This window comes from Trachypithecus francoisi, unplaced genomic scaffold, assembly GCF_009764315.1.
Source record: "Trachypithecus francoisi isolate TF-2019V2 unplaced genomic scaffold, Tfra_2.0 Lachesis_group17, whole genome shotgun sequence".
In the NCBI taxonomy this organism is placed as follows: Eukaryota; Metazoa; Chordata; class Mammalia; order Primates; family Cercopithecidae; genus Trachypithecus; species Trachypithecus francoisi.
In genome coordinates, this window is record NW_022681462.1 from 79,635,748 (window position 1) to 79,649,992 (window position 14,245).

General features: G+C 44.2%; 1 protein-coding gene across 1 annotated transcript in view; it reads right to left on the minus strand.

Annotated features, from left to right (window-relative positions):
- Nucleotides 1–12,956: 12,956 nt before the first annotated feature.
- The window catches only part of PLB1 (phospholipase B1), a 158,744-nt gene continuing 157,455 nt past the window's right edge, over nt 12,957–14,245 (minus strand). Inside the window, exon 59 of the mRNA XM_033176174.1 lies at nt 12,957–13,347. Within this exon, the coding sequence (XP_033032065.1) occupies nt 13,144–13,347 (204 nt within the window). The 3' untranslated portion in view covers nt 12,957–13,143. The remainder of the gene's footprint in view (nt 13,348–14,245) is intronic.

Genomic DNA, 14,245 nt, shown 5'->3' on the forward strand with positions numbered 1-14,245 from the left:
GCTATTGTGTGTATATATGTGCATATTTTTGGTAGAGATAGGGTCTCACTCTGTTTCCCAGGCTTGTCTTGAGCTCCTGGCCTCAAGCAATCCTCCTACCTTGGCTTCTCTAAATGCTGGGATTACAGGGGTGAGCCACCGCACCCTGCTGAGAAGGTGCCACTTGAAGTTGGGTCTGGATGGCTGAAAATGTGTGTTTCAGGGAGCAGAGAATGTGCCCTCCTTGGGTCCTCCATAGAACTGTCCCTAGTACATGAGGTGTATAGGAGGAGGTGGGGGCAGGCAACAGCTTGGCCATTATTCCTGGCTTAGGCTCCCACTGGAAGGTTCCTCTGCAGGGTGCTGGGGAGGAGCAAGGTGAGTGCCTCTCCTGGAGGGGCTGCCCTTCCAGCCCAGAGGATCCTGAACTCACTTTTAATGTTCTCATATTTTAATGTGTGCCTGAGTCATTTTGGGGTGGGAAGGAGGCAGTTGAGAGATAGATTATTGTAGGAAAAAATTTAGCTGGAGAGTTTGTTGAAATACAAATTGTTGTCTCTATCTACCCCCACAAAATCCAGATTCTGAAGTTCTGGCATGGGGCCTAGTAATCAGGCTTTTTAACAAGCTCTCCAGGTGATTCGATGTCAGTGGAACTTGGACTGTATTTCAGCATACCCTCAGCAATGCTGTGGGAGATAGCTAATCATGCCACACCCCTGCCTGCAAGATACTGTCAAATGCATCCTGGGCTAAGTCCAACTCTTTAACACGGCTTTCAAGTTTCTTCACAATTTTCCAGACCCAAGTACTAAGGAGGATAACAGAAGCAGATACCATTTCTCACCAAAGAAATAAAGCATCCCCAATTCTCTCTTACGGAAACATTACACGTTGTTAATGGGAGGCAGGCATGTGCTAGGTTAATAGAAGCCAGTTTCACTCCCGTTCCTTTTGATCAATTCTGAAAATCTTGACATTCCCCAAACATTTCACTGTTCACTCCATAGCTCTATGCCGTGGCAGATACTGTAATCTGTGCCCTGGCTGCTTTCTCCCTCTTATTAAAGTTCCCACCTTCTTTTAAAACTCGGCTCAAAGGTCCCATCACCACTGCTCTGAAGCCTTCTTGAGTTTTCCCTTATTCTGCCTAATGCAGGCCCTTGTATGTATCCTTATGATAGCATTCACTACGTTTGTTTATGTGTTAGTTTCTCTGTCTAGCCCAGAAGTTCTCAACTATTTGTGGTCACTGCTCAGGACAGATGACATCTGCTTTCCCCTCCCCCATGGGACATTCCCCTGGTTATGCCCAGTTAAGCTGGAGTCCAGGCGCCAGCTTTAACTTCAGACCATCTGTTCTTATTTAGGAAAGCACATTGGGTCGCAAGAGGGTTAAAATGATAGATTGTAGCGATAACTATGCTACTTTGATAAATTGCTCCCTGGGACATAATACATTTTAGTAGAGAAGGCATCTTCAATCCGGAGTATGTGGGATGATTCATTAGGATGTAAGAAGAAAATATTAAATGTTCTACTTACATGCATTCTTAAAATCTAAAAATAAGTTAGCCTTCCTAATATTGTATTTGTGGATGGAATAAAATTCCATTGCTCGTGGAATCAGTGCCCTCACTAATGTGTCACATGTCACATACTGTATGGGCAGTCTCTTGAGAGTTGACAGGGTAGACCCAGCACAGAGGGGTTGAAAATGCCCTTTGCTTACTTGTTCACTTCTAATGTGCTGTCATGATTGTCCTCTAAGGCCGTGGAGTTAGCAAGTAACAAAACCAGATTTTCAAATCTGCCTGACAACAGGTGGTCAGATAAATTAAAGCAAAGTTCTTTTTTTTTTTTTTGAGACGGAGTCTTGCTCTGTCGCCCAGGCTGGAGTGCAGTGGCCGGATCTCAGCTCACTGCAAGCTCCGCCTCCCGGGTTCCCACCATTCTCCTGTCTCAGCCTCCCGAGTAGCTGGGACTACAGGTGCCCGCCACCTCGCCCGGCTAGTTTTTTGTATTTTTTATTAGAGACGGGGTTTCACCGTGTTAGCCAGGATGGTCTCGATCTCCTGACCTCGTGATCCGCCCGTCTCGGCCTCCCAAAGTGCTGGGATTACAGGCTTGAGCCACCGCACCCGGCCTAAAGCAAAGTTCTTGACAGTAAGGACTCTTCATAGCCCCACTGTGAGATAAAAATAATAACAACCTAATTGGATATGACAAGAAACAACATTGAAACGATCAAGAAGTCTCTATCAAATATGGATATATATGTACCTCTTCTAGTAATAATAAGCCATACCCCCAGGTGCAGGTGGCATGTTAGAATATAAGCTAATGATATGAAGCCATATGGATTAGCAAGACATTTAAAAACTAGGCATTCAGGCCAGGCACGGTGGCTCACGCCTGTAGTCCCAGCACTTTAGGAGGCCAAGGCAGGTGGATCATGAGGTCAGGAGTTTGAGACCAGCCTGGCCAATTTGGTGAAACCTCGTCTCTACTAAAAATACCAAAATTAGCTGGTCATGGTGGCATGTGCCTGTAGTCCCAGCTACTTGGGAGGCTGAGGCAGGAGAATCACTTGAACCCGGGAGGCAGAGGTTGCAGTGAGCCAAGATTGCACCACTGCACTCCAGCCTGGGCAACAGAGTAGACTCTGTCTTAAAACACAAACAAAGAACAACAACAAAAAACTAAGCATTCGGTCCATAGTAACAAACTACTACACTCTTTAACACTCTTTTTTTTTTTTTTTTTCCAAACAAAGTCCCGCTGTCACCCAGGCTGGCCACTGTGCCCGGCCTAACTACACTCTTTAAAAGCAATGTTTCAATAATTGAAATAATTCAATACCTCTTAAATACTTTTTGAATTCAGTACCTCTTAAAACTTCACTAAACGTAATGATAAATATTTACAGATTTTCTTCTGCCTCCTTTTTTTTTTTTTTTTTTTTTTGGTTTCTTACTAGCAAAGAGCCACATGCCATAAATGACTAAAATAAAACAAGCAAAATCATGTAACAATGAAAAGAATAGGTAATTTTCTGCACACACAGTTGGAAGATGGATAAAAAACATTGCCAAGAGTTAGAACAAATTATGAAGCCTTGGGCAACTGGACACAATATAGATTTTTTTTTTTTAAATAATCTTAGATTATTAGATCATTTCAGTTATGAAATGTACATAGTTGTTGTGTGTGTATATGTACCATAGAAAGAAAAATGTATCAGTGAGGATACTCTCAACGGAAAATTACTTCTTTAGTAAAAATAATGTTTTGAAAAGGATGATGGACATGTTCTTACTAATAAGTTACTGTTTTGACTAGAATAAAAAGATTACTGGGTAAAAATACATACAATAGTACCATAAATGAAATTCCTTCACTGTATCACTTTCTGGTGAGTTTTTGCAGCAAATCCAGAAGTACACAGTCTGTGATAGTATACCATCAATGTGCTAATTGTTACAAAAGCAAGACTTACAAGTATAGAATTCTTGTTTGGTAATGAAATGGAGAGTCACCATAAAAGTATTTTGGCAATGTGCTTCACAGCTGTCAAGCCTGAAGGTGAATTCTGCATTTTAAATCAGTAGACAACTGTTCAAACTTGCCGAACTGTTCTGTGATGACAATTGCTTGTCAGTAATATGTTACCTAACAAATGTTTTAGAAAAAATAAACTGACTTCATAGTAAAAGGAGAGGAAATAATTGTTTTTTGAAAGTTACATGCAGTGTGGGACGTGGCAATTTTTTAAAAAGGGGGAAAGTTGATTTTTGAAAATAAATGTTTGGAAATGTTGCCACTGTTACGTGATGCTGTAGATAAAAATGAGACCCAAGTATATCATGTGTCATATCTATGTACATTTTAAAAGTCTGGAAGTAGACTTTTTAAACTCTCTCTAAAAATTTCAAAATCAAGAGTATCAGTGGGGTTTGAACTCATTTGCAAAAAAATGGAGCAGCTTCTCTTCCAGAGAAAGAATACAAATTTAAAAAAACACCCCCAAAACATAAGTATTAAAATAAATAAAAAGAACACCTTTCAATTAGGTTGCCATCCTCCTCAAAAATGATTGACATAAGCCAGATGGGGTGGCTCACGCCTGTAATCCTAACACTTTGGGAGGCCGAGGCGGGTGGATCACAAGGTCAGGAGTTCGTGACCAGTCTGGCCAATATGGTGACACCTTGTCACTACCAAAAATACAAAAAATTAGCCAGGCGTGGTGGTGTGTGCCTGTAATCCCAGGTACTTGGGAGGCTGAGGAAGGAGAATTGCTTGAACCCAGGAGGCAGAGGTTGCACCATTGCACTCCAGCCTGGGTGACAGAGCAAGACTCTGTCTTGGAGAGGGGAAAAGATATCAGGGAGAGGGGTAGTCTATTGGTGACATTTTAACAGAAATCTTTCTATAGTTGAATGAGAATCATTATTTATGTAATACAACCAACAAGAGGCATCTTCCATTTCGAGTTACCCATCTTTGTAAGGAACCTTACAAGTAAAACTAATGATGTTTTAAATCAAGATTTTAAAAACAGTGAAACATTCACTCAAAATACTTGGCCTTAACCTATTACTATTTTAGCAAAAGCAAAATGCTTACTTCATCTTAATCTTGTTCTTTAAAATTTTTATTTGGTGATTGTTTTGTGATTTATATAGTATGTAAATTACATGTGTATATAGTAATACCTGCATACTGTGGACCCTCCAGATCTATGGGTTCTGCATCTGTAGATTCAATCAGTCTTGAATTGAAAATATTTGGAAAAGAAATTGTGTCTGTACTGAACATGAAGAGACTCTTTCCTTGCCATTATTTTCTAAACAATACAGTATAACAACATTTATATAACACATTGTATTAGGTATTATAAGTAATCTAGAAGTGATTTAAGGTATACAGGCATACCTGTAATCCCAGCACTTTGGGAGGCTGAGGCAGGTGGATCACTTGAGGTCAGGAGTTTGAGACCAGCCTGGACAACATGGTTAAACCCTGTCTCTACTAAAACTACAATAATTAGCCAGGTGTGGTGGTGTGCGCCTGTAATCCCAGTAATCCCAGCTACTCAGGAGGCTGAGGCAGGAGAATTGGTTGAACCTGGGAGCTGAGGTTGTGCCACTGCACTCTAGCCTAGGCAATAAGAGTGAAGACTCCATCTCAAAAAAGAAAAAAGAAAAAAAAAAGTATACAGGACGATGTGCATAGGTTATACGCAAATACTATGCTATTTTATATTGGGGACTTGAGCAGCTATGAATTTTGGTACCGTCAGAGGATCCTAGAATGAATCCCCATGGATATGGAGGGACAACTGTGTCTAAAATTTGTAAATCAATCTCTATATTGATGTGCATGTGCTAACATTTTTTGTGGGTACAGATACATTGTCAAAGTGGTGATCCCTGCACAGACTGTGAAACCTTGCAGGCAGTCATCCAGGTTTCCTCATGGCCTGCACAGGACACATCAGGAGGCTCAGCCATGTTGGCCGAGTGAGTGACTGAAGGAATGGAGGTGTATAGGGGAAAAGGTATTCCTGGCATAGGAACAACATAAATATCCATTTGGGGTGGGGTAAATACTGAATAAATTACTTGACAAAACAACAAAAGCAATAAAAATATGAAAACAGAAGAGGCATTTATGACTAACGCTAATATCTAAACTTACTGAGGGCTGATGATGAGCCAGGCAGTGCTCCGGCCTCTACACCCAGGACCACCCCAAATTCTCACACCAGCCTGGTGAGGTAGAAGTCAGCCTTAGGATGCCAGTGGGGTTGATTTCACAGGCACCTGTGGTGCCTTCTGGAAGGAAGGCTGCCCTGGGGACAATTTGGGAAACTGTGTTTGTCTCCCTCGGGGATTTCAGACCCAAAGAGATCCTGATCACGTGCCCTGCTGTGTAAAATGAGTTGCAGAATTAGAACCGGAAAAGAAAGGTCGTCATTGAGACTCCATATATAATGACGTTATCATCCATCCTGTGGTCACAGGAGACGTGCTCTGAGCAGTTTTCCCAGCAAGTGGAAAAAACCAAGTTGCCCTGCAGGCATTGCCATGGGGCCATTCCACCTTCCTCTCTAGCTGGTTGAGATCTCTTGGCCTCCTCCCTTTTTCTGCCCACAGAGAGAGGACAGAGGTGCTGTCATGGCCTGTCACTCCCGCTTTTGAAGAGCACAGAGAATCAAATGGTTCAGGCAGGGCCAGCGTCGTGGGTGTGTGACCCATGAGTCACACAGGGACCCACCTTCAGAAGGGCCTCCTGCTTGGTTTAATGCTCTGCTGTTGCTGTCTTAAAATTCATCATTTTTCAACAAGGGGCCTTATATTTTAACTTTGCACTAGACCCCACAAATTCCACCACCAGTTCTAGGTCTGGGTCAGGATGGGGTATTCCTGACGGGCTGGCTTGGGGGACTTGCTCCAGCTGGTAGCAGACCTCAGGCCCACTGCCACATTTGAAATCAAGTCTAGAAATGAATTTAACCTCAGACCAGACTGAATAATTGTGTTACAAAGTCCCCTGGCAGAAGTGGCAGAGAAGGCATTTGCATCCCACGGTGATTTGGGGTTTGAGGGGGTTAGGAGCCTGCCCTTCTTTTATTCCTGGATGCTGAGATGTTCCTGAAGTTTAGGGCCCACCCAAGACGCTAGCACATGGAGGCTGTACTGTCAGGTGCTTTCATTGACTTTTTGGGACATTAGTGAAGACAGACAACTCAGAATTTTAACAATGCTCGAAAGAGCAGTCAGAGGCAGGCTGTGTGGGTGCTGTGCCCATCATGCAGTGTGGGACCCAGAGGTGCAGGCTTAGTTGTTCCACCTAACAGAGGGACCTCCCTGTAGGCAGGAGCATAAGGTTAATACTTTTCTTCCAGGCTTTGGATGAAAGTGTCTGGAGAACCCAGGTGGGTGATGTGTGGTGGAGCATGGTGGGGAGGGGGTGCAGGTTGGCAGGTCTAATGGACACACTTCCAGCCCGGGCTTGCACACGGGGAATGAGAATAACTACAGCTTCACTTATCAAGCACCTGCTCTATGCCAGACCCTTTCACACACTTTCTCATTTCATCCACAGACAGCCTTTTGGGGAGGCATGATCCCATTTTGTTACAGTTGAAGAAATAGGGTCATTCCTAATTACTCAGGATTAGAATCATTTTTCTCCCATCTTATCCCCTACTCCCTGAGGAGTGCGGATTCTTCAGTCATTGAGGTTGATTGTATTTCAGATCTTAATTGACCATAAAAAATAAAATTCAAATGACTGAAACGTTGGAATATTGAGGGGATTCCTTAATTTCCTCTCCTTTTCATCCTCCTTACTTTCTTTTCTGCGTCTACTCCCCTGAGCACTGTTTGAAATTGTTCTGACAGCAGCATACTTCTTGCTGGACGACGTAGCCAGGGTCCAATAGTAGTAGACTCTAGGCCCTCCAAGATGGCAGACAGGCCCTTGCTATGTCACAGTGCCAGTTGCCAGAATAGTGGATCGAGCTTAGAGTGACTTATGCGGTGTCTTCTGAGCATTGCACGAAGATGGGAGTGGTGGTAGTGGAGCAATGGAGTGTCATGCTTTTGCTAAGCCCGGGCAAGCGAAAATGCTTTTGCTAATAGATACAAAACTGGTTAATGTGCTATAGAGGCATAAAACCATAACCCTGAGGTTATCTTTTTTTGCCTGTCAGAAATCCACAAGTCAACGTAACTTCATAGTGTTCAGGCTCTAATTAAATAGTCATAAATGGCAAAGTCAAACACAGGTACAGTCTAGATAACTAAATATTTCTTAGAATATTGTTAAATAACATTGACAGGACATGTGGTCACTTATTTCTAAGTTTGAGATACATTTTCTTAATGATATAGTCACCCCTCCTTATCTACGATTTAGTTTCTGTGGTTTCAGTTCCTCAAGGTCAGAAAGTCAATAGTAGCCTAACCCCATTCCCCTCACTTCATCTCATCCTGTAGTCATGGTACCATCCCACATCAACACAGGAAGGGTGAGTAGGCAAGAGAGACCACATTCACATAATTTTTATGGTATATCATAATTCTTTTATTGTTGTTCATTTCAAGTTACAAATTAAACCTTATAGGTGTGTATGTATAGGAAAAAGCATTGTATATATATATAGTTCAGCACTATCCATGGTTTCAGGCATCCAGTGAGCCATGGGGTTCTTAGAATGTATCCCCTAATAGGCCAGCCATGGTGGCCTGTTACACCTATAATCCCAGCACTTTGGGATGCCGAGGCTGGTGGCTTACCTGAACTCAGGAGTTCAAAACCAGCTTGGGCAACATGTTGAAGCCCTGTCTCTACAAAAAATAGAAAAATTAGCTAGGCATGGTGGTGTGCGCCTGTAATCTCAGCTCCTTGGGAGGATGAGGTAGGTGGATCGCTTGAGCCTGGGTGGTGGAGACGACAGTGAGCTGAGATTGTGCCACTGCACTCCAGCCTGGGCAACAGAGCAAGACTCTGTCTCGGGGCGGGGCGGGGGGGGGGGGAAGAATGTATCACCCACTAATAAGGGGAGGCACTGCTATACTGTACTTTGCTCACCTTACAAGTTTGTGGTATGGATCAAATAAGAACATATTAAAATGTTTTGTTAACTGTAAGGTGCCAGGTATATTTTAATTATTGTGATTATTTTACAAAGCCCCTGAATCATATTGTATTGGAATTAATACTGATACAGAAAAGAGAGAGCGCTAATTATTGAATACCTATTTTTTGAGTATTGTTTTTATCTCATTTAATTCTTACAAAAAGACTGAAAAGATACAGAACATGCTTCATTTTCTCTGTAAGGATTATAATAGCACCCACTTCAAGGGGCTATTGTGAGAATTAATAAAAAATACAGACTTACTGCTTAAAAACAGTACCTGGTATACAATGAACACACAAATGTTGGTTCACTAAGGGCCCAGCCTGTTATTTGAACACATTTACTCAAGTTTATTTCTCTCTAATAACAATGTATTTCATTTCTGGAAGTTTTATCTGGACTTAGTTCTTCCACAAATCTGCCTTTATTTAAAAAAAAAAACATGGTGTTCTTGCCTCATGTTTTAAATTCCTTTTGTCTTTATCTTTCCAAACATAGTCTTTTCTTCAATGTTGCTGTTATGTAAAATGTGCAAGTCTAATCTTGCTAGTTGTTACATTTGATTCTCACAGGGATTGCTTTTTCTAACTAAATGATTTATTAGCTGCTAGAACAAAGGTATTCAATCTTTTGGCTTCTCTGGGCCACATTGGAAGAAGAAGAATTGTCTTGGGCCACACATAAAATATACTAACACTAAAGATAGGTGATGAGCTAAAAAAGAAAAACACACACACACAAATCTCGACATTTTTTTTTTTTTTTTGAGACGGAGTCTTGCTCTGTCGCCCAGGCTGGAATGCAGTGGCCGGATCTCAGCTCACTGCAAGCTCCGCCTCCCAGGTTCATGCTATTCTCCTGCCTCAGCCTCTGGAGTAGCTGGGACTACAGGCGCCCACCACCTCGCCCGGCTAGGTTTTTTGTATTTTTTAGTAGAGACGGGGTTTCACTGTGTTAGCCAGGATGGTCTCGATCTCCTGACCTCGTGATCCGCCCATCTCGGCCTCCCAAAGTGCTGGGATTACAGGCTTGAGCCACCGCGCCCGGCCAAATCTTGACATGTTTTAAGAAAGTTCACAAATTTGTGTTGGGTGGCATTCAAAGCCATCCTGGGCCGCATGTGGGCTGTGGGTTGGACAAGCTTGTGCTATAATGTCACACATACACTAGCAAAAGAAATCTTAGACCCCATAATGTTTTAAATCATAGATTATTGGCTGGGCACGGTGGCTCACCCCTGTCATGCTAGCACTTTGGGAGGCCAAGGTGGGTGGATCACCTGAGGTCAGGAGTTTGAGACTAGCCTGACCAACATGGCCAAACAATGTATCTACTAAAAATACAAAAATTAGCTGGGCAAGGTGGCACATGCCTGTAATCCCAGCAACTCAGGAGGCTGAGGCAGGAGAATTGCTTCAACCTGGGAGGCAGAGGTTGCAGTGAGCCGAGATTGTACCACTGCACTCCAGCCTGGGGCACAGAGCCAGGCTCCATCACAAAAAAAAAAAAGAAAAAAAAAAAAAAAACAAATTATAGATTAACTAGAGATAGCTGAGTTTTTCAGACCAGTTAGAAGCAGAGGAACAATGGTGCCATCATGACATTCTAGGTCTTTATTTTATACCACATTTATTTGCAATTTGGCCCAATTCACTGCTGGAACTGGTGGTGGTTTTATTTTTCTGGGTTACCACCCTACTCTGGGCTCCAGTATTCATTTGGATGAATGCTGCATTATGTAATGAAAGTATAACTCTGGGCCAGTTACTTCTTCCCTGAGTCTTGGTTTCCTTCTCTGTAGAAAGGGAATGGTAATAGGGATGTGTGAAGTTTCATTATTGTGCACCACGGTGCCCACCACAGCATAAGCACTTTATGTCAACTTTTATTAGCATTTTCTTTGTACAAACCTTTTCTCACTAACATTTATATTCCCTAGTCAAGTGTAGCCTGATGTCACAACCATCACAACAACGTAATCGCTATCAACTCCTCATCCTTTCCATCACGTCCTCGAACCCATATCCAGCTCATCCATCTTTATTTTTCCTGGCCGCCTCCTGGTCCCCCATATTCACTATGCTCATCTCTCCACCTACACAGAGTTATCCCAGTCTGGACAACACCAGTCCTTTTGGTAACCATTCTCCATCTTTTCAGAGCTCAAAGTTCCATGTCCTTTAGGAAGGCGTGGACCAGGTTTAAGCCACACGAATCTTTCTTTTCTGAATTCAGAAGCCTCTATGGGGAGTGCCATGGACTGTGGCTCCCTCAGGATTTGGTGGCTTTGCTCATGGCGTGGCTGTGGGTACCCCCTAGCCAGACTGACATTTTCCTACAGAAAAACAACAGGGCGCATAGCCAGTGTATGTATGTAATACCACCAGTTTCAAGTGGGTGCTTCTCACATATTTTTAATTTTTGGCTTCTTAGCACGTACTTGCTGGGAATTTGGTGCCTGGTTTGTAGCTGTGTCTGTGTCGCTCCAGAAAGGATTTCTTTGTTTTGCCAAGTGTTCTCTGGTGAACCAGCTGGGACCATTTGTTGATGTTTTAGTCTGGATTACTCTGGCAGTGTGAGTTCCAACACCCTCCCCTCCCCACACCCAAATGAGGGGCGCCTGTGGTTATAAATCCTTGCTGCTCTGAAGTAGGAACTGTTGGAAGAATAGAAACTTGCAGGAAAGAAAAGGGGTAGGAGAGCGGAGGGGCCGAAGCGAACCCCTAGACTTCCTATGTTACCTTTGTTGTTACACTGTCTCAAGCCAGGAGTGTAAGGGTTACCTTTGTCGTTACATTGTCTCAAACTAGGAGCAGAAGGGTTACCTTTGTCGTTACACTGTCTCAAACCAGGAGCCTAAGGGTTACTTTTGTTGTGACACTGTCTTAAGCTAAGAGCATAAGCTGGGATGTGTGACTCGGTCACCACGTTTTCCAGTCTATAGGAAAAAGTAGGGGAATGCATGCTGTTCTCATTGTATACAGACAGACACTGAAGCCCAGAAGAACATGGAACTGGGTGTAGGTCCTCCAGGTTCTCTGTTGTGCCAGAAAGAGATAAGATGATGAACCTCTCTGAGAGGAAGGCGGGCAGTCTCCACCCATATGTTATTACCCCATTTCGCCAAACTCATCTCTGGGTCTCACATCTTCCCCAACAGTCTGGGTCTTATCCCAACTCTTCACAGAGGAAAAAGGCCATTTTCATTTGTGCAGCATTTTAGAGTTAGAGGTTTACACACAGTTCCTTACTTTTCAGCAGTGCTGTGAGATAAGCAAAATGTGTACTCTTATTCCAATTTTTACAGATGCGGAGTCTGAGAAACTGGGCTCAGGCTGGCAAAGGCAGCTTCAGGGCACAACATTTCAGTGTTGCATCCGGGATTCTGACTCAGGCTCTTTGTCATCCCGGACTTCAGGATCAGAGAGAGGTTTAAACTGCAGATGATGTCTACCTCCCTGGATTCTTTTATATTGAAGTGAAATTCACATGATACACAATTAATCATTTTAAATGGAACAATTCGTGGCCTTTAGTGCATTCACAATGTTGTGCAACCATCACTTCTATTTTCAAAGCTTTTCCCTTTACCCGCTCCCTGGGCTTTTGTGCAGAATAAAAGACACCATCTGTGGAAGGCCTCCAGCGCGGGGCCTTGCCCCTAGCAGGGGCTCAGTGATTGCAGCCTATATTTTCAGACTCTCTCTAGCTTTCTCTCAGAAACCTGGTCATATAGAAATAGGATTTTTTCCCTAAATTTAGCACCTTGAGAAAATCAGGTTGAGGATATAGGAGGTATTTGTGTCTCAATCATTTTTTTTTTCCTTTTTCTCAAAATGACATGTGAAAGTTGCTCTCTTCCAAGAAACTGTCCCCGAAGAACTCTTTCTATTCTTTAAAACAAAGAGACACATTTACCTACTGATGCCCTAGTAGTTACACATCATTACATGGCTTCTTGGTTACTGAAGGAGTTTGACTTCTCGGCCAGGCTGTGACATGCACAGTCTAGGAGGCACTTCAGTGCTCCGCATTGTCCTGGACACAAAACAGTTGCTTAATAAGTATGTGTTGGATTGGACTGAATGGCAGCCAGCCAGCTCCAAAATTCCAGCCACCACCTGGTGACCAGTGTTTTTTCTGCCTTTGAAATAGTGAGTTTGGTGACTTGAGGATATGCTTGTGGTGGCAGGCAGTTTGGGCTCTGACTGGCCGTGGCTTGGGCAGCCCTGCCGGAGGCAGGCCACAAAAGGCGGCAGTTCCCACACCTGGGCTGCACAAGAGATAACAGGCAAGTGCTTCACACAGGCAAACCCAGGAATAAAACAGCTTTGAACTTTATTTAAATGTACCCCTTCCAGGAGCATAGGCCTGGAAGAAGCCCAGGCCTCGAGAAGTTGTGACTATCCCCTGGGATAGCACCAGGTGTTGAAGCATGTCCTGGTGGCTGGGAGTGGCTGGGGCGGAGGGCAGTGAGGAGAGTGGCTAGGGAGGACCCACCCCTGGGCCTAGAGGGCCACAGTGCGCAGGCTCATTGGAGGATCTTCCCTCTGGCCACCTCTTCTGCACCTCCAGACCACTGCCCCGATGACGCCGACCACAAGGCCGACTCCTGCCGCCACTGGCACGGCCCAGTAGAGCACATTGGGGGCTTCTTCAGCCTGGTCTGGGAGCAGCCGGCTATTCCGCAGGGTGTAGAGGTAAGGGCTCTCCTGTGGGGGGGGGGGGAAGGGGGGAGCAGCGGAAAGGACCTCAGTGAACCATCCATCACCAAGCCAAGACTTGCCTAGTCCCCATCCCTGAGATGCTGTGATAACCCTGCACGTTTTCACAGCACTTCCCTTTTGTAGAGCTCCCTCATTTACACTGTGCCCAAACCCTCTTGAGCGGGATAGGCCTCTAAAGAGGTCAACACACAGTTAGAACCTTCTTTTGGTTTCTCACCAGCATTTCCTTTGCTGTCAAACCTGATTTTGAAAGATTGGGAACTGATAGGTGACCAGTGGCAGAGAGCCCTGGGGAGCCTGTAGAACTCCTGCCTCTACTTCTTCTTGGTCACAACTGTGCCCATTCTCCCATCCCAGGAGTACCCAGAAATCAGGGAAGGGCAGCATGGAAGGACAGTCGGTTTTGTAGTAGATGAAAGATTCCCAAATCAGAAGGGCCGGGAGGGGAGGCATGTGGGCAGACAGTGTGCATTCTTGCCTTCCTACGCCCCTCTCCACTCTCCTGTCTCTCAGTGAATGTGAATTGCATGCCTGCTGTGTGGAGCCCCCATGCTGGGAGCTGTGATGAGACCAGAGGGTTAAGATGTGATATCTTTTCTTGCAGCCCAGGAGGAAGGTGAGATGTGCAGAAACAATCACATCATAAAGGAGACTGGGTCAGTGTCTTATGAGAGGTACAAATAGAAAAGGAGACCCATACGGGTGAGTGTCTGGAGACAGAAATGGTAGGTAAGAGAAGGTGAAACTGTAGCTTAGTGAAGGCAACATCTGGGTCTGGAGGGAGGCAGATGTTCTCATAGGCAGATGGAGGATGAACCTCTAGGAGCAGATGGCAGAAGGAAAGTCCTGAACATGGGCACTCCCATCCTGGGAGATGGATCCA